This window comes from Anoplopoma fimbria, chromosome 11 (assembly GCF_027596085.1).
Source record: "Anoplopoma fimbria isolate UVic2021 breed Golden Eagle Sablefish chromosome 11, Afim_UVic_2022, whole genome shotgun sequence".
In the NCBI taxonomy this organism is placed as follows: Eukaryota; Metazoa; Chordata; class Actinopteri; order Perciformes; family Anoplopomatidae; genus Anoplopoma; species Anoplopoma fimbria.
In genome coordinates this window covers 18,016,343-18,036,822 of record NC_072459.1, presented here as the reverse complement: position 1 = coordinate 18,036,822, position 20,480 = coordinate 18,016,343, and the positions used below count along the sequence as shown (strand labels likewise).

At 41.4% G+C, this 20,480-nt stretch overlaps 1 protein-coding gene across 1 annotated transcript; it reads left to right on the top strand.

Annotated features, from left to right (window-relative positions):
• The first annotated feature begins 2,603 nt into the window (after positions 1-2,603).
• slc25a23b (solute carrier family 25 member 23b) lies at positions 2,604-13,815 on the top strand. The gene is made up of 10 exons (XM_054606786.1): positions 2,604-2,813; positions 7,127-7,250; positions 7,447-7,534; positions 8,648-8,759; positions 8,956-9,114; positions 10,261-10,413; positions 10,747-10,860; positions 12,657-12,824; positions 13,367-13,517; positions 13,608-13,815. Exons 1-10 carry the CDS (start codon positions 2,616-2,618, stop codon positions 13,787-13,789), a joined length of 1,449 nt encoding a protein of 482 aa, XP_054462761.1. The 5' UTR covers positions 2,604-2,615; the 3' UTR covers positions 13,790-13,815.
• The last annotated feature ends 6,665 nt before the right edge of the window (positions 13,816-20,480 follow it).

Genomic DNA, 20,480 nt, shown 5'->3' with positions numbered 1-20,480 from the left:
AACCTAACAACCCTTTATGAGGGCGTGGGTTTGCTTATGGGTGGTAGGGACATACCAATATTTTGTTAAAAACACAGAGTTGTCCCTATCAATATTTAAACCAACTCATTTGCATCACACTTGGAGTGAACACACACACACACACACACACACACACACACACACACACACACACACACATATGTCGCTAGATGTGACCGAGGTAAACCCATCTACATCTTGTTTTGTTTTTTTCTTGTTTTTCTATTTTTAATAAAATTGCCAGTTGCGATTACAAAATGTAATGCTTATTCTACATAAATTGTAAAAAACTAAATAAAGTAACAATATTATTATAATATATATATATATATATATATATATATATATATATATATATATAATGTGTGGTGGGGGGTGCTTATAAACTCAACTAATAATTTATTTAAAAGATGCTGATCATACAAACAACAAAAAAGTAGTGTTATAGTGGTTGCCAATGTCAAGTCTCTATTTGATCAACAAATTCACAAATGCATTTTGTAATTAATGTATTAATGACTAGGCTGCACTTCCGTCATAGTAGTGTACAGTGGTGCCTGTTCAGGGTCTACACAACAAATTCACAAATGCATTTTGTAATTAATGTATTAATGACTCTCCACAAAAATCTCTCTCTCTGTCATTCTCTCTGTCTCTCTCCCCCTGTCTCTCTATGTCTCTCTCTCTCTCTGTGTCTGTCTGTCTCTCTCTCCCCCTGTCTCTCTATGTCTCTCTCTCTCTCTTTCTCTCTGTCTGTCTCTGTCTCTCTGTCTCTCTCTCTCTCTCTCTGTCTCTCTCTGTCTCTCTTTCATTATCTCTCCCTCCCTCTCTCTCTCTGAGTCCTATCCTGTGAATGCTGACGGGGCTCTTTACTATCCTTTGCTGCACGTCACCGCTCACAATCCCCATAATGAATGCTATTAGTAGCCAATAAGCTATCAGTGGTTCACTTCACTCACAGTGATCCACAGCACTGCCAACTAACACAACTTCAACATCAGTGCTATTCAGATTTATCACTTTAGTAAAAGTCTTGATATATATGCACTGTGTGCTACCTTTATTAAATAGAAAAATAAATACAACTCCATTACTAGTAGATGTCCTGAATGCAAAATATTGCACAAAGTATTAGTCTTTGTTATGGGTGTGTTATCATATTTAATTGTGGTTTTGCCTGCATGGTCTTTATGTATTAATCTCCTATTTATGCACATTACTGATTTTGCTTCTTCCCCGGAGTTCTTGTGCTTTCTCGCCTCGCAGGTTCCCAGGAATCGGGGTTATATTTGGACTGTCATCGTGCCACCTACTGAGGCCCTGCTGACACCCACTACTACTACCACTATCATTATTAGTCACATTACTATTATTATTGCCTGTACTATTACGCTTATTGACTTGCTTCTACCCTGGAGTCTTTGTGCTTTCTCGCTTCGCAGGCTTCTATAAATCGTGGCTGTACCTGGACCGTGGATGTGCATCCTGCTACGGCCCTGCTGACACCGACTGCTACCACCATTATTATTATTATTACTAGTCACATTACTATTACTGCTACCACCATTATTATTATTATTACTAGTCACATTACTATTACTATTACCTGTACCATTAAGCATTTTAGCTTTACTTCCACCCTGAAGCCCTTTTGCTTTCTCGTTCTGCAGGTTTCCATGAATCGTTGTGGTACCTGGACCGTAGTCGTGCCTCCTGCTGTGAGCCGACTGACACCCATGTTCTATTATCACATTATTGAATCATATATGTGGATAGTGTTGCATTCAAAGGCCTGCATGCTCGCCTGGGAAGTTTTTTTTATATGTAGCCTATGTCGTTTTGTTTATGATCTGTTTATACATGTGAATGTTTTTCATTTCAGAATAACTCACGCCGGAATTACCATGGCTGATACAGGCAGTCTCCCCCTCCACACAGCTGGATTCATCACCTGCAGCCGGGTAAAGAACAGCTAATATCACGTCTAGCAGTAGCCTAGCTCGTTTGACCCGCTTCTCTCGCGCCGAGTGTAAACTGCTGTGAGCGGGCGCGCGGAGGCATAGCGTGATGAAGCAGAGCCGCGCGACGTCAGAGACAGAAGATTCATTCGTTCATTCATTCACGTGAACGCTTGTTCGAACCTTACTGATTATGACGTAAAACAATGACAGCCAATGCAAAGTGACGACCTTATGATCACAGATGTGCCATCACTGGTTTGACAGACTGCGGTAAAAAAAACCGGCTGCTCGTCCGCGAGCTATGACGGAAACTTTAATTCATCTGAATGAGTTATTGGATTTGCGCGTGCAGGTGTGAACGAGTGGCCCGGGTAACTGATACGAGGGTTAATCCCACTAGAGCGGGTCTAAGCCGCATCCATCCCGCACCCATCAGTCCGTCGGTCCATCCCGGGAGAAGCGCCGCCTCGTTCATGTAGAACCTCTCCGTTCCCCCGTTCCGCTGCGACGTAGCGGTCCGTTGCTCTGGAAACCAGGACACAGCTCTCGCTCCTTTCCCACTTCTGCCGGTGTTATAAGCGGCTGTTGAGACCAACAGTCGGCCGCAGAGACACCCGGCTCTCTGCCTTCCACATGGGCGAAGACGAGGAGGGGTTGTGCGCCCAGACTCACCGCGGAGACACCGCAGCGTCTCTGGAGGACCCGGGCAGAGAGAGGAGATACGCGGAGCTGTTCAAGCAGCTGGACCTGAATAAAGATGGCAGGGTCGACATCAGTGAACTGAAGACCGGACTGGCGGCGCGTGGTTTACACCGGGGGGAGGCGGAGGAGGTGAGGCGACACACACGCACACACACACACACACACACACACACACACACACACACACACACACACACACACACACACACACACACACACACACACACACACAGGGGCGCCGAAAAGGGGGGTAAAGGAGACGGATTCTAGGGGCCCATGATGGAGGGGGGCCCAGAGAGGCCCCTAATGATGATGAAATTATAATACAGAAAAAATAATGACACTAAGTTATTAACTAACATATAATCACACATGTTTTATTTTCCAAATTAAATTTAAAAATTTAAAAAATTAAATTTATTTTCCAAATTTCCAAATCCAATTTTACAAATATGGTAATGATAGTCAAAAATACCATTAAAATGCATAATTGTATGTAAAATAGCATCAAAAAATTTTGCCGCTGTGTTGGGGGCCCTGTAAAGATTCTTTTCATGGGGCCCAAAATCCCTAGCGGCGCCCCCACACACACACACACACACACACACACACACACACACACACACACACACACACACACACACACACACACACACACACACACACTGTCCCACTCACAGCTGCTTCATCCATCCTCTTTGCTTCGGGTGAAGGTTGATTAAGAGGAGAGGAGCCTGTGTATGTTTCTCCATCCTCATGTGGACATTGCTTATATATCACAGTGTCTGATCTATTAGTGCCAGTGAAGTATCAGTCTGCTACACTAATAATCAATTTAGCAGCCTTTAGTTTACGGTCAGCACTATGCTTCAGGTTACTTTCAGAAGAGATAGCTAACTTTGGGAAGATGTGGCAGTGTGACCTTGACATCTAAACGTATAGAGCAGAAGTTTTCTTGGATTCAAAAAGTCAAATTGAATACTATTCAAAAAATGTATATATATATATATATTATTATTATTATATTCCTTTATTGATCCCCATGGGGAAATTCAAGTGTTGCAGCAGCTCAACTACACAGAAACAGATAATAAATACACATATTATACAATAAAATAAAAATAAAAATAGAATAAAATAAAAAATAAGAATACAAATAAAAAAAATATATATACATATATATATAACTATCTCTGCTATACAATGACTTATCCTGTTGCCCTGAGAGGCCAACAACATCTCTGCCGTTTTAAAAATAGAGCAATCCACTCGGTTGTCAGATGCCTAGCAACAGTGTTCTCACAAGTTAAACACCTGAATGCCAAATAAGCACATTGTGAATCCACTTCCCATCTGACCATATGTTCAGTTTAAAGTGTTGCTATTTTCACAGGATCGCAGGATAATTATAAATAGTTAAAACTGTGTCTTCATAATATCATGAGTTTAGCCGTTATGTAATAAGAACACTCAGAGGTCATTTGGTTTCCATTTATTAGGGATATGTCCCAAAGCTTTGTAAACTCCCCATAATGATAATGATAATGAGAGGGAGTTATATTTTGTATATTTTAGCTTTGTGCAGGAAAAAAAATTTTATGCTAATGATAAAATGAATTACTTTATTAATGTTTTTTGCAGCAACCCTTCAGTCAACCAACTATGTGTGTATGTGTAGCAGCTTCCATATATTTGATACAAAAACATATAAGTATTATTATCAAAGCCAAATGTTTCTGAATGAAGAGTAATCCGTCTCCGTGGCATGTGGGAACGCTGATCAGTGATATTTGGGATGTCAACATGTGCTTCCTTGACATAAGAATGCTGCAGTGTTTCTTGGCCAAACAACACAGAAGCTCCTCCTTTACCATCATGAGAACGGAGCTCTTATCAGACAGACCCTTCTCTTCACCAGCTCACCCCTGAGTATGAATGCTGTTCAATAAAGTATGAGAGTGCTGAGGGCAGTGTGTGGGGTTACACTCTGGTTTTCTTCATCACAACCAAGGCGGCCGCCACAGTGTCAAAGCCTCAGAGCGCATGCAGCTGGAGCTGTCAGCAGTCTTTCTGCACATGTTGAGATGGGATCCCATGCAGTGAAGGTTGCATGCAAGCCTATTTTAGAAAGTCAAAGAGAAAGAGGATGAAAAGTTAGAGCAATCCAAAAAATGCATGACAACTTAAAGTTATTATAAGACACAGTGAAAAGTGAAAATTGCGACTTGGATCCCAAATTGTGTCATTAAGACCTATTTCATAATTTTGTCTTGTTATAAAAAATAGACTCAGTATCTCATAATGTAAAACATTTGTCTAGAATCTTTCATATTATCAGTATATAATGTGACATTAGAAGAAATGTTGAGAACAGCCCCACAAACTACAGCAGGTAACTGTGGTGTAAACCACTCTTCTGCCTATAAATAGTAATAGTACCATAAAGCATGTCATTAATCAACCTTTTGCAGGTCAATCACTCATTTGTGTGGCCTGGTTATAATACCATATAAACACAACCTGTCCCAGTTTGCAGGGGAATCTAACCCTTTGTGGATGAATATTTAACAGTGTCTCTGCTACACCTCTGGCTCTCCCCTCACTTTACTGTGATCTACTGGTTTGTGTCTTCTAGTCCAAAAGCAGAAACTCATTTGAATGGTTCTGAAGATTGATGCATAACTCTTTCTAGCACAACCTCTTACAGACACTACCCAGGCCATCTACTCCATCCAGAAGAGAAACAATCAAGATCTGTAGAGCTCACAGCCTGGGCTAAGCCTAAAGCCTTTGGTATGGGTTCCACTGGGTTTTACAAACCAAGAGCTTTCACAGATGAATCATTAAAATGTAATTCAACCCCAGGTCTGAGCCACCTACTGAATCATTTTGAATAATTAAAAAAAGTGAGAGAGGGACTGAGAGATGAAACCACGGCCAACTCCGTTTGATGAAAGCCTGGTAGCAGTGTCGACAGGTTCTCTACAGGTTCTCCGGCTTCCTCCCACAGTCCAAAGACATGCAGCTTGGGTTAATTGAAGACTCTAAATTGCCTGTAGGTGTGGATGTGAGTGTGAATAGTTGTCTGTCTATATATGTCAGCCCTGTGATGGTCTGGCGACCTGTCCAGGGTGAACCATGCCTACACCCAATGACAGCTGGGATCGGTTCCAGCCCCCCCGCGACCCTGACCAGGATAAGCGGTTAGAGATAATGGATGGATGGCTTCCAAAATGATCCATATGAGCATTTTCTGATCTACCACCATTTTGAATATGGACGCCATGCAAGCAGGTTTTATCTGCCTCTCTTCACAGAAAAGCAACTGTGGCTCAGTGGTAGAGCAGGGTTGTCCCCCCATCAGAGGATCGACGGTTTGATCCCCGGCTCCACTAGTCCATGTCGATGTGTCCTTGGGCAAGACACTTAACCCCAAATTGCTCCTGCAGGCTGTGCCAGCAGTGTATGATTGGGTATGAACGGTTAGTTAGCATCCTGATTGGCAGGTGGTACCTTGCATGGTAGCCCCTGTCATCAGTGTATGAATGGGTGTGAATGGGTGAATGATGACATGCAGTGTTAACGCGCTTTGAGTGGAAGGAAGACTAGAAAAGAGATATATAAGTACAGTCCATTTACCATTTTACCATTCACAGGTAGCATGCAAGTCTTTAGACAGATACTAGCAGGGTTTGCCTAACAAAACTGTGTAGATGAATATGAGGGGGTTATTAGACTTGAACGCCCTGATAAAAATGAGGCCTAGCCAAACTTCATTCACTTCACAGAAGGATCCTCATTCCAAGGTCTAAAAATCCAACTGGTACTCACTAGTTTAGAAGTACAAAGGCATACACAATGGCGTATAGAGTCATTAGCTGAAAGAAGTCCTTTGACCGTTGAGGGCTCTTGTGTTCAAAGGTGCTGAGTGGTCGACAAGTGTTCCCAGCAACCCAGACAGAGTACCTGAAGGAAAACTGAGCTCCAACTGCAGGACATTTTTATCTGTGCCAAAACTGCATTCATCATTCTTTGCTCTATGGCCCATCCTTCCACCAGATTTCCCTGAAGTTTCTTGGTATCCTGGTAACAAATAGACAAACAAATGTGACCAAAAACAGAACCTCCTTAAATACAGAGCAATGTCTCTCTCTCTCTCTCTCTCTCTCCCGATCAAGAGAGGAGAACTTATGTTTTCAGGTAAGAAGAGCTTTACTTGGTAACTTTCACAGGGAGCACCTTACATTCTGTCCTCCTCTGCTCACTCGTGGCTCTGTTGCACTCTCTAACACGCCTTGAGCCCTGTCACCTCTGTGCTGTCAACATTACCCACACACCCTCACCTGCCCAACTCTACCTCCACCATCTCCACCTGCTCCATCCTGTCTGTGCCTGCCTGTTCTCCCTGCGGAATGACCTGGAGCCCCCCTCTGCCCCCACAGATAGTCCTCGAGAGCGACATCAACCACGATGGTTTGCTGGACTTCCAGGAGTTCTCCCAGTACCTGTGGGCTCACGAGAAGAGGCTGCGGCTCATGTTCCACAGTCTCGACCGCAACAATGATGGTGTGACACACACACACACACACACACATACACACACACACACACACACACTTAAGATCACTTTCTGCTGCTTGTTTTCTGGGGATGCCCATACAATACATTTATTTATCTCATCTATTTATTCATCTTTTTCTTTATTATCTGATATCACTGACTGAACAGACAAAGGAGTTAACTCTTTCTGTTCTGTTTTTAGGTCGGATTGACGTGGGGGAGATCCAACACTCCTTGCACAAGCTCGGTGTGGAGGTCACCATGGAGCAGGCCTCCAGGATACTGCAGAGGTACAGTGTGTGTGAGAGAGAGACACATACAGTAGAAGGAAATGTTACTGTCTGTTGAACAGCTGAAAAAGCATTCTTTTACCATTGTGATACTTCTTATAAATATGATTTTCTATAGAAAATGTTTGAGCTCTCAGAGCCAAACCGCTATAAAACCTGGTTAAACACGTCTGCTTTATATCTGTGATTGGTGTCAGCACCACCCCTTACCTCCTACATACCAAATTACTCTGACTTCAGAAGACCTCTAAGAGAGAGTTAGACCCATCTGGGGTCTAATTGATCCCAAACAGAAGTAACATCTCTCTGTAGGATAACTGTACATCTGTTTATCTGGGAATTACTTTTTGGCAAACAAAAGCAAAATATATTTCTTCATCCATAAAACATTTGGTGTCATTTCTGTCTCTGTACATTCGCCATTAACAATATCACAAATATTAATTGTTTTACTTCCCACTGTTATAACAGCAGTGGGATCTGTGGGACCTCAAACAATGAGGGAGGAAAGTGAATGCCAACTAAACACAGCGGAGGAGTAAGATGTGACCACATATATGTGTTATTGTGGGCCACAAAGTCAGTGTTACACAGGTATTATGTCCACTCTGTGGGCGTGTACAGACTGTGACTTGATTGACATCTGACTGATCCTCTTAGTTGTGTTGGACCTTTTAGGGTTGGAGAGGTCAGACCTTTATCTGCCCCACTGGTTCAAGAAGTCTGGTGACCTCACATGATTTTAACCTGAGCCAGAATAAGACTCTAACAGACTGTCTCTAACAGGAGCATCAACAACACGTACATTAGTAAACCTACTCCTTCATCATGATGTTGGACACACATTAGAAGATAGACCAATAGATGACCCGGAGCATGATGGTAACAAGGATGGATATAAGTAAGCATTGCAGGTCGAGTACTCTGATGCAGGTCTAAACTGAAGAGCTGTTTTTAATGAAGCCTGAGAGAGAAGCTGCTCTCTGATCCATACCAAAGATCTGCAGTCAGAAAAACACAGGATTTAAATTGTGATGCTAGAAGCCATATTTGATCTGCTGATGGCACTGTACTGTAGGAGATCTCATTCTCTGGAGGAACTCTCTCCCCCAGTATGGACAGGGACGGAACTATGACAATTGACTGGAATGAATGGCGTGATCACTTCCTGTTCAACCCTTTCCACAACATGGAGGAGATCGCCCACCACTGGAAACACTCCCATGTGAGTCACCAGGTTTCAGCTGATAATAATGTAACAGTATGTGTGGTCTTTAGTGATGTGGTGTGTATGGTAGGAGGCAGTGTAGAAGATGAAGCAAAACCTTCTTTAAAGAAACTTTTTAATTTAAGGAGGCTTAAGGTTAAAAAAAAAAAACAACAACTACAGAGTGTCCCTTTCATTTCTAATGTTGTTATAGATGTTTGACATCGGGGAACATCTAACGGTTCCAGATGAGTTCTCAGAGCGGGAGCGGCGGTCAGGTCTGGTGTGGAGGCAGCTGGTTGCTGGAGCGATGGCAGGGGCTGTGTCCAGGACAGGAACTGCTCCTCTGGACCGCCTCAAAGTCTTCTTGCAGGTGGGTCAGTACACTTCCTCTCTGACTGAGACACAAAGTTCAGTGATTGAGGAACGTTTTAAGCATTGCAATATAAACTATATATTATACGTTGTGTATAATAGTGCCTCAAAATACATATCAGAAAATAACAACAGGAAAAGTTGGACTAGCCAAGGTTAGTAACTATATTACCAGCAGGAAATGCTCTTTAGTATGTCCTTCACTCACAGATGCAATCTGTTCCTGTGAATTCCTGTCAAAACTGAGAACCTGCTAACAATATATCAAAAGTTAGTGAATGCAATGCTATGGCTATCTTTCAGAGTCTGCAGCTCACTCCATCCCTCAAATGCTGCTCTGACATTCACTTACACTCACTTTCAGAAATGAAACAATGCACATGGTGGGTAGTTCAGGTGGGCGGTTGGAGCGTTACCAGTAAAACTCAGAGCAAAGTCAGCTCTGCCTGTGTTGACAGATGGAAATGTCAGCATCCATTTAGATAACAGAGGAATGACGGGCAGCACTGAAACCTCCTACTGATTTATTATGTTCATTTTCTACAAAGAGCCAATGGAATATTACTAATTGATTTATGATTTAAGGGTTGAACCCAGATATCCTATACTATCAAGTGTAATGATTATAATATTGAAAGTGTCTTCGCACTGGCATTATTGTACTGTAAGTGTGGTTTAATTGAACCTGAAGTGTTAGTGTTAAAGTGAGGGGGTCACTGGTTTTCGGGGTTGTAACTTTATTGTTCTGGTTCCCTCTCACCATTCTCAAAGAAAAAGCTCAGATAAACTGTGTCCTACCTGCTCTGCACCAAACAGCACAGCTAGAGACCAGCTGCTGAACATAGTGGAGCTTTTAGCAACTAAAGAGACAGTTATTCCTAAAAACAGAACGCTAAGAAAGAATGGACTTGCAATTATCAGCTGGAATCACCAACTCTAAATGAATGAGAATGCTGCTCTGTTTGTTGGAGGTGTAAATAAGCAACATGTTAGCATACTGCGTAACCTTTCTAGCTACAAAGTCTTCATCAGTCAAAGCTGACCAACACCACTGTGGTTGGATGTAAGTACTAGCCTACAGTAACATTTCATCTTAGAGCAGGTTGTGGTAAAGATGACTGACCTGTGGTGTTTGTGTGTCCAGGTACACGGCTCTAAGTCTCGGGCCATTAATCTGTGGTCCGGACTGAGGGGGATGGTTCGGGAGGGAGGAGTCTCTTCACTGTGGAGGGGAAATGGCATCAATGTCCTCAAGATTGCCCCTGAGTCTGCTATCAAGTTTATGGCCTATGAACAGGTCAGTGCACTCCAATTCATTCATGACAAAGAGTAACTATCTGCTTACGTATATATTTCTAGCAGATAGATTGGCTGCTGTGAAGTGTCCTTGTAAATCATCTTGTCACACCAAATAGAAATAATTGTTATTATGGCAAATCCTAATGGTTCCTCTGTCTCAGATAGAGTGAATGAGTCCTACATATGTCATTTTCATATATGTTAGGGAAGTCTAATTCTGTATATACCTTTGCACTTCCTTTCTCTCATACTGCATCTTATCACTCCCGCTCCATCCAAACATCTCCACCCATGGCTTCTCCTCCTCCTCCTCTTCCTTCTCTTACTCTAGATCAAGTGGCGGATCCGAGGAAGTAAAGAGGGGGGCAGTTTAAGGGTACAAGAGAGGTTCATTGCTGGCTCTCTGGCAGGAGCTACCGCCCAGACCATCATCTACCCCATGGAGGTTAGTTTGAAGTGGGTGTTATAGGAGGGTTCATATTAAGATAGGGCTAACAGGCTCCACTGATTCTTCAGCTTAACTGTTTTTTATTGTTCTTGGTCTTCAATAAATTCCATCTTGAAGACTCCCCAACGGCTGATCCATTCCAGGCCGAACCGGCCAGTGGTCATAGTTTTTATTTTCACTGCCCCTGCCAATTTGGACTGATCCTCATTTTTGTGGAAATCTAATTGGCTCAGTCACTTTCATTTTTAATGTGACAAACCAGCCCACCTATGCTTGTCTTGATTCAATGCCGATACAAACTGAAGAGGCAGGTGTCAGCCAGACATCCTAAAGTATGTTGAAAAGCTTCAGCATCATCAGACTCTCTTTATACCCCAAAACTATTTTAGTGTCAAATTCCTGACCCAAAAAACTCTGGGCGCTCACATAAAAACCTCTCAATCTCAAAGGCTTCGTTCCCATAGTGTGTCCCTGCCTGAGCACTTGGTGTAGCATAAAGGACAAGCAGCTCCCTATAGCAGTTTTTGTGAATGATCAGGACACTGTCGTCTTACATGTTGAGACTTTGGTAGCAGAGTCTCTTGAGCGCTGTTCTTCATGAAACAAGAATAGTCTTCTTTTAATAGAAGCAAGTACTGAGAAAGCATACAGACCAGACTCTACAAGTGCATCCTCACTTTGTAAAAGATTACGTGTTGTCATGCTGCAGAGGAATGACAACACAGACTTCCCCCAACTCTTCAGTATCCATTATCAATAAAACAACAAAAAAGAAAATGACTGAGGTAAAAATCAGAGGGCCAAGTTCTTCATTTATCCCTCGATATACGTTCCTTCCCGATACCCATACCTAAACTTGCAAAGTTGGAACAGAGTACATATCCAATACCAGAGCGTTAAAAACAAAAAAAGGCACAATTCGGTCTTTAATGACTATTTCATATTGCTGTGAAAACAACTTCTTCAAACAACTGGATTTATTCAGCTGTCTCGCCAAAAACAAAATAGTATGTTGACTTTTAATATTCAACCAGTGATAAACTGTCCAGCGTCAGTAAGACAACTGTGATATCTGCTTGTAATAAGCTTATATATTCGAAAAGTGGAGGTGTGTTGCTTGGAGTTGAGAGGATGTTGCTCCACTTTCCCTGTCTGCCAATAGCTCTTGGGACTTTTCCCCACTTGTGGCAACATACTGCTACAATATCTCTGGTGTCAAGGCCATCAGAGAGTTTATGAATTTGGTGCTGGAGACAGTGGTTAGTGTATTTTGGTACTGCTTCCTTCCATATTCTGGTCAACATTGTGGAACCTCCTCTTGTTGTATAGCAGGTGGATTTTTTTTCCTGGAGATGGGCTCTGCTAAATCCACTCCTCCATAGAAGGTAACCTTAAATGGTTCAATTGTTTAGCAGGACTTAGCAGTTAACTTTGTTACTTTGTATCTGAACCTGCTCCATGCTCCAGAAGCGTTTCCCCAATGACCCCGTGAAACATTAGTCTTATGTTTTTTCTCAGACACTGAGTTATACTCAGTGCAAAGGGATTAGACGTCATAGCAGTGGTATGGTGATCATTGCTATGATGTCTGTTACTGTACCATGAACAAGCACTAGCTAGGCAGCAGAAAGTGAATTGAGTGGTCTCTTGCTACTATTTCTTTGTAAATACGAGAATACAAAAACCAGTTCTACCTCCTTGTCCATTGTCCAATTTAAGAATAATCTCTTGATTCTATCTGTCCTCACTTTTCCATCGTTTTCAACCTTCCCTTGTCCCCCTCTGTTGGGTAGGTGCTGAAGACTCGTCTTACTTTAAGGAAGACAGGACAATACTCAGGTATGGCTGATTGTGCCAGACAGATCCTGAAGACAGAGGGAGTCCGGGCTTTCTACAGGGGCTACCTACCGAATACACTGGGCATCATCCCCTATGCTGGCATTGACCTGGCTGTGTATGAGGTGTGTGTACATTTGCCTATTTCTATTTGACAGGTCATTTAGCCACACTTCCATAATTAGTGAACTGTTGTGGAAACTACATAAAATAAGTTGAAGTTCAAATCTTTTTTATTGAGAAATAGAAAGTCTTGAATTGGTATGTAATAAGACGGTTTGGTGAAAAATATCAATATATATGTATATATTTATACATATATACTATATATATATATACACATATATATTAGAAGTCAGAAGTCAGTAAAAGTCATTATTCTATATTCTTTATTGGCAACAACTCAATGAAAGACCACAACCAACTTTGTATTCGTCGGGTCTCAACACTTTTGGTCTCACTGGCTAATCCGTAGCTCTCAGTCCTAAATCAGTCAATTGGTTCCCACTGAAGAAGTAATCTTTAAAATCAGCTCATAAGTATGAAGGTTCATTTCTTTCAAGCTCAATTTTTTACTTAAACAGTCTATTTCTTCCTCTTTCCCTTCCTTTCTTTGCTCCACTCTTCTCTTATTTTCTAAACTCTGTCTGCCTGCTTATGCTTCAAGACTCTGAAGAACGCCTGGCTCCAGAGGTACTGTGTAGACTCAGCAGATCCAGGAGTGTTGGTGCTGCTGGGTTGTGGTACCGTCTCCAGCACCTGCGGCCAGCTGGCTTCCTATCCCCTTGCTCTTATTCGGACACGGATGCAGGCACAGGGTAAGACAAACTGTCGATTGAGACATATTCTAAACATGCTGAGCATAAATAATGATCCAGCCATGAGCTCCATCTTTCCTCTTCTTTCAGCCATAACTGAGGGTAAACCCAAGCTGACCATGGTGGGCCAGTTCAAATACATCATATCCAATGAAGGGATACTGGGCCTGTATCGGGGCATCACCCCCAACTTCCTCAAAGTGATTCCAGCTGTCAGCATCTCCTACGTGGTGTACGAGCACATGAAGAAAGTTCTCGGCGTCGGTTACTAGACTCATACAAAGAAGAGGGATTAATGACAACAAGGACAGAAAAGGCAAAGGCTTCATTATTCTTTAAGAAGAAGAGGGGAGGTCATGATGCCGCTCCTCAGACCTCAACAAAAAGTCAAGGACGAGGAGAGAGAGGAAGGGGAGCCTTTAAAGATTGTCCTGCTGTATGATGCACTTCCTGTTGACTCAGTCAGGTTCAAGCTTGTGTAGCTTGTCAGTAGTTTGCTGATAGATCATATTCATTTGTGGAATTTAGAGCAGAGGATGAAACCCTCTGAGACTTACATTTTGAAATATTTTAAATCCAGCCCACAAAATGTACCTCAAGATTTAAATAAGTAAGTCATTTCCTATCTCAAATATGTGGCTGAATAGTTTAAACACAGGTGAAAAATAAAAAATGACACTCCGGCAAGAGTGCCAGGACCTTCTAGCTACTGATACAGTTAGTCAAGTAATGTGACTGAGTCCTCCTCTACTCCCATCCCTGCCATTTATGCAAGCTGCATGGGGTCCAGAGCCTAGAGTGCACGAGTTCATCAGTCTAAAACTAAACTACGTGAGCAAACCCACATACTGTCATCATCTCTTGATCTGAAATGTTGCTAAATCCCAAATGGTGCTAAGAAGTACATGGCATTGCCTATTTCTAAATCAGCCCCACCCACTTCCAACCAGTGAGAAGAGCACAGGTGAAAACATGCAGAAAAGCTGTTGTGATTGGCAAAAAAATGTGTCTTAATGTAAGAAACCATAATTCAGAGAAGGAGCTGAGAGAGAAAATACGTTTTCAAGGGCTTCTAACTGGCTGCTTTAGGAGAACGTTGGGAAATACCAACGTTATTCTTCATTTTGAGAAGTTTCTGGTGCAAAGGTATGTTCAGACAGCGGGTGGTTTATTCTGCTGCGTCTGTTTGATTCCAGTGTGAACCGAGGTTGATGGGAGCAGCAGGGGGAGCTGCGCTGAATTAACAATTACCCCCACGGATTGCCATGTTACCATGGCAACAACAGAAACCAAACCAACTAAAACGAGACAGGATCTAAGTTTACTGGCTTAAGTTCTCTAAAGTATACACCTCTACTTGGAGCAGCACCAGCATCAATGTGTGATTTTCCGCTATGGGCCAGTATACAATGTTAATGATATTAGTTAAATGTGACAAAATAACTTGTTGGTTACCCATCTGCCCTATTTGAAACTACAACCCACCCTGTTCAGCTACGTGGTGAGACTTAAAATCCATCTGGTGATCTACACTAAAATGAGACCGCTGTTGTTAAAAAAAAAACGTAGCGTTCAAAGTTAAAATGGGGGAAAGAAGAACTTTACTATGGAACACTTTTTCATGTTATAATACAAAGTGACTCTTGTGTAAGAGGTAGTAGACAGTGAGCATATAATGATTATGTCAAGACATGAGACTGAAACAAATGTGTCTATTAAAATGAATTGAAAACTGAATTTTATATTAAATTTTATAGCAAACAATAGACTTTCCAACATTCACTGCGCTCGGCAGTCTGCTGCTCCAAAGTGTCCAGAGTACACTCTGCTGCTCTGTGAATGGTGCTCTGAATAACTAAATGACACATTCCAAAAACGCTCTGATATTTATGAACGATCCAGTTTGTGTGTTCACAAACACACCCTAGAAGTAGTAGATGGCGAGAACATGGAGGTTGTTTGTGGGGTTAAATCTAACCATAAAGCCATCATTTAAAATACATAAAACTGACATTTAAAGGACTCAACAAGGAAGACATGGCCCACTCCTTTTGAGTAATTCCAAAATTGTTTTATCACTAAAACCAGTTCTTAAATCTGTGAAAAGTTACTATTGTAAAACCAAATCACAAACAGTTAAAAAAAATGTCCCCTCAGCAGCTTCAGGAAAAGTCTGAAGCAGAAAGTCATAACAAGTCAATAGTGTTGCCTCTGTGGAGAACGTGTAGTGGTGAGAAAAAATACCTCCTGAATATGGCCTCAGGTACATGCACAACATATTCCCCTTCTTCCTTTATACTTTAAATGCAGTAGACTGTAGTTTTCTGCTCAACAGGAGTGAAGCACAGACTGTTCATGTTTAGAACCACAGTATCACCTAACCAGAAGGGACATTTATGTCCATGTTCTTTAACACAGTGATAGAAAGACATGGACTCTATCTGCTCGGTGGACTTTTCTAGCTAAAACTAACTTTATTGTGCCGAGGACATTTTAAACAGTGGTTTGGTCTGACAGTGCTGCTCTTGGCTAACCATGTCTCGCCCTCAGCATCTTAATGCAAACTGTGGTAAAACAAGGGATGTAAAATAGAACCTGCAGTCTGGGAGCAGCTGAGCCTTTGAACAGGAATTCAGTGCTATTTAGTTTTTATGCTCTCATCATTTCAATTGGAATTTATTCAGAGATTTGAGGATAAGGAGAAAATGTATGCATTGCTTGTTTAAAGACTCAGGGTATAGGGGGATAGTTGTTACCTGTGTTATGAGGTGTAAGTAAGGACCCTCTAGTTTCATGGTCATGATCTGCAACGCCAGAATAAAAGGCTGAAAACTTGGACCTAACTCAGAATAATGATCTTTATGGGTTGTCCCGCTCACAGCTATCTCTAGTGATATCATGAACTGTTGTCTTTATCCAACTTAATCTTAGTTTGAACACAAGTTCAAACCTTATCACCACGTCTTGAAAAACAAGCTGAAAACAGGTCAGATATCACTTGTCAGCTTGTTGCGTATCAGCTGTTCCAGGTCTACAACGTTTTAGTCCACATTTTCTAACCCTCACGCCAGAATAATTTGTTGAAGGTATTTTCATGAGGTGGAGAATTACTTTCTACAAAAGAAATCTCAAAATAATAGTAATAACCCTATCTAAAACCTAATTAAAAGTCCAAGCCTGTATTTCTGTGTGATAAAGTTGGCCATGTGGACACACAGCTGACATAAACAGCTAAATGATGCAATGGAGACTTACTGGGAAACTGGCAGCATGTCTCCCCGACAATGCATGCAACTCTGTGGCTACCAACTCAGTTGCTTTTTTTGCTGATACACTGCAGCTGGCAGTAAATAATGGATTTTATCCTGTTTGTCGGGTATCGTTGCAGCTGGGCTGATGTTTGACACTTAGACCACAGCACCGCTGCATGCAAGGCAGGGGCACTGTTAACTGGCGGTGAATGGCTAACGGTCAGAAAGAAATAGTGCCCTAACATGCAGACAGTTATTTTCATATCTGTGTGCATGTTAATGACGTGGTGGGCCTCATTGTATGGAGCCTCTATGTAAAACCTTGATGTCTCCGTGTGACAGGTGGCAGCTGCACAGGCGTCGGCCACTATCAGAATCCATGGTTTGTTGATTTTAATAGTTTGCAAAACGTTACGGGCGTTTTAGAGATTTTGACAGTAAAGAGATGACTTTATATGAGAGGACAGATATGGGGAATGACAACATGAGTAACTGGAGCAGAATTAGGGACATTTCAACTGGAGCCTCAACCTCCAAACCCCGGGCTGCCCCGGCCTCTGTCTTTTGCCTCTGTTCAGGAGACAGCAGTGGCTGGATACAGGATGTTTTCAGGAAGCCCATGAGTCCATCCCATTCTCGTGAACACAATATCTCAGGAACGCCTGTAGGGAATTTCTTCAAATTTGTCAATTTGGAGTCAAGGATGAACTGATTAAAATTTGGTAGTAAAAGGTCACTTTGACCTCACAAAACGCATTTTGGGCTATAACTTTTTATAGTAATTATGACAATTTTCCAACTTGACTGGTTGGCGGCAAATTTTCTCCCATGAAACTAGAGGCCAGTGTGTCTTTATTGCATTGAGGTACATTTGGAGTGCGATGATTTTTCGTCACAAATATTCAAAACCATCAGATTTTCTGACTTGCAATATATTTTATAAACTCAAATCTATTTTCTATACCTTGTTCCCTGCACTGGAGCTTCAGCCAAAAACCTAAACCTTAGCTGCAAGTGTCAGAATAATAACTTTTGAATCAACAGACATTTTAGAAGAAAAGAGGGAACTGATTGAGTCTGTATCTGTGCATTATTTATTTGATCATAGTTAGGTATAACTTGAATATGAACTGCACAAAACAGTCAGTAGTTTGTTGGTGCCATTTTGAAGCGGCATGTAAATGGGTTGTTGATACACTCCCATACACTTTGAATGTCATTTTTTGCGTAGTATGCAAATACATATATCATCCTTATTATTCTCATGAATGCTTAATTCTCTGAAGACTTTTTTTTCCTCCCTTGCAAGCTTACTTGAAATAATGATTGCTTGTTGCCACTGGGGCCTTGCAAGCATGACATACAATATTTGTAAAGCATGAGTGCATGTTTCCAAGTCTGCTGTGAAAGTGTAGCTTCAGTGTGTGACTGTATTGCCTTTCCTTTATGAGCTATTTTCAACCCAAAAGACGGAGCTGTTGTAATTTTAAAACAAAGACGCACAAAGAGTTTACTAGTTTTGATAAATCAGTTATGTCAGTAGAGTGTGTATATGCACTTTACATGCCTCAGTGGTAGAATTAATTCTGACAATGTACAAAGAAGAGGGCTGTAATTTTTCAGTAATATCTGACATAGACATCATGCAGCTGTTTCCATCCATACAAAAACATTTTCATTTAACATTTGTTTGCAAATGGTCATCTTTAGAGCTGCACTTTTTCTTTCAACAAGCTGTAAACAGAAAATTGTCATCTTGTCACCTAATAAAGTCACTATGAAAACATATAACAAGACAACAAAACATATTTCACAAAGTGACATTTTATTCATTTGGAGACATGTTTGTGTCCACCTGATTTTTCTTCACTTTTAGCTCTGCTTTTGGTCTCCACCAACTCCTGAGGTAAATGTCCAACTCCTCAGCTGTTAAATGATTAGTGCAACATGAAGGGGGAGTCATAACTAAGTCAAGGGCCTCAAGAAAATATTAATAACGAGAGGGTCTCACTTTTTACAAAAGTTAAACATAAAATTCAACACCACTCCCTCAAAACACATTTTCTTACAGTACTTAAATGCCCCACGACGCTGTTTGAAGCAGAGCAGGTTGTGTACAATGGGTTTTATGCCTCCACACTGGCAACAGCCACTGCTTGGTTTTTGGTATATGATTGTAACACATTGCTGGAATATTATTTGTACAGTTTGGGTGTTGTGGACTTAAGTCAGACACACCTAAATTAGGCCGATCACTCTATTTAAGATCTGCACTAGACATTTAGCATGATTAACAACTTTTAAAGTTGTGCTTAGACATGAAAGAATGTTGCTAGAAAAACACAAAGGATTACTGTAATCTCATAAAAAGTGTGATCATCTCCCATTATTACCTAATGCAGCTGCTGTATCTAGTGGATCATTGACTGACTTGTGTATTCAGTCACCTGCTGGGCTGGGACATTTGCCATGTTTAACAATGACTATGACATTAATGAGTTTGGGTTTGGGTTGGGACCAGCTCTCAGACGGGCAGGTTAATGTTTGTGTAGTGGCCTTTCTTTGGAATTTGGATGCAGTTGCTCTGGTGAACTGAATCAAACCATTCAGTGAAGTCTCCTTGAAAACTCATGTAAAAAGAATAAGTCATCCAGAACTAAGCCAGTATGCTGAAGAGAAATGAATGAATTCATGCTGCCTCCATGTGCTCTGTGTAGCTCCTGCACCAGCTGGCTAGGTCTCTTGTCCACCAAAGGACAATGGTGGATGATTCAGATATTTCACTCTAGTGGAAGAAGCAATACTACACTCTAAAACTACATAATCAACAACATCAGGGACTTTTACTTTGTGTTGAGTTTGACCGTCCCTGTGGACTAAACCTGTAATGCTATATCTTGAAAATAATGATATTCTTAATCGTTTGCCAAAAGTCCTTCACTAAGAAATCCCCAGCACGTTATCCTACAGAGTTACTTATGTTTGGGGTCTGTTACACTCTGTCAGAGCCCAGGAGTGCCCATAGAGAGAAACAAAAGTATCCAGGCCACAATTGAGTAATTTGTGCATGCACAAGATAATTTGTTAGCTCAATTTGATTAAATCGTTTCAACATTTTTTTTAATTTGTGTGCACAAATTAAATAATTAAACAGTTTTGGTAGTGCGCAATGCCAAATCATTCAGTCCAGATGCACCTGAAGGCAATCGTTATTGGTTGTGAAGCTCTGGATAGAGACACTTTAATAAAGTGTTACTTTAGCTTGAGGATGAGTTATCACTTATTATAAATAATACATGTTGACAACATTTGCTTCTTGCAATGGATTAATATTAGCAAAAGGCCTTAAACAAGTCAGCAAAGTAGACCTATGCTGACTCGGAGGATGCTATCAACGTTATAGTTGGTCAGTTGGAAGGTCCTGGAAAACTTCACTGTTACCTTTGTTCTATGTGTATCTATTTATGGCCACTCCCATGCTCCGTACAGGTAAGTCTACAGAGCAGATGAAAATGCATTGTATCAATCAGGTTTTACAGGGTGGGGGGGTCAGAGGGCACAAACAGAAGAATTGTGACATGTTCTGCACAGGACTTCTGAAACATCATCATTTAAAATCAGGTTTGTAGGCAATTTTCATACCAGTCATGAAGTAAAAATGCTAATAAAACAAAGTGTGTGTTGTCAACAGTTAAAGAAAGCCCAGGCCCTC

Coding starts and splice junctions, on each gene's coding strand:
- slc25a23b (XM_054606786.1), top strand. CDS start 2,616: ATGGGCGAAGACGAGGAGGGGTTGTGCGCCCAGACTCACCGCGGAGAC. Junction 2,814..7,126: donor ACCGGGGGGAGGCGGAGGAG/GTGAGGCGACAC, acceptor CTGCCCCCACAG/ATAGTCCTCGAGAGCGACAT. Junction 10,414..10,746: donor AGTTTATGGCCTATGAACAG/GTCAGTGCACTC, acceptor CTCTTACTCTAG/ATCAAGTGGCGGATCCGAGG.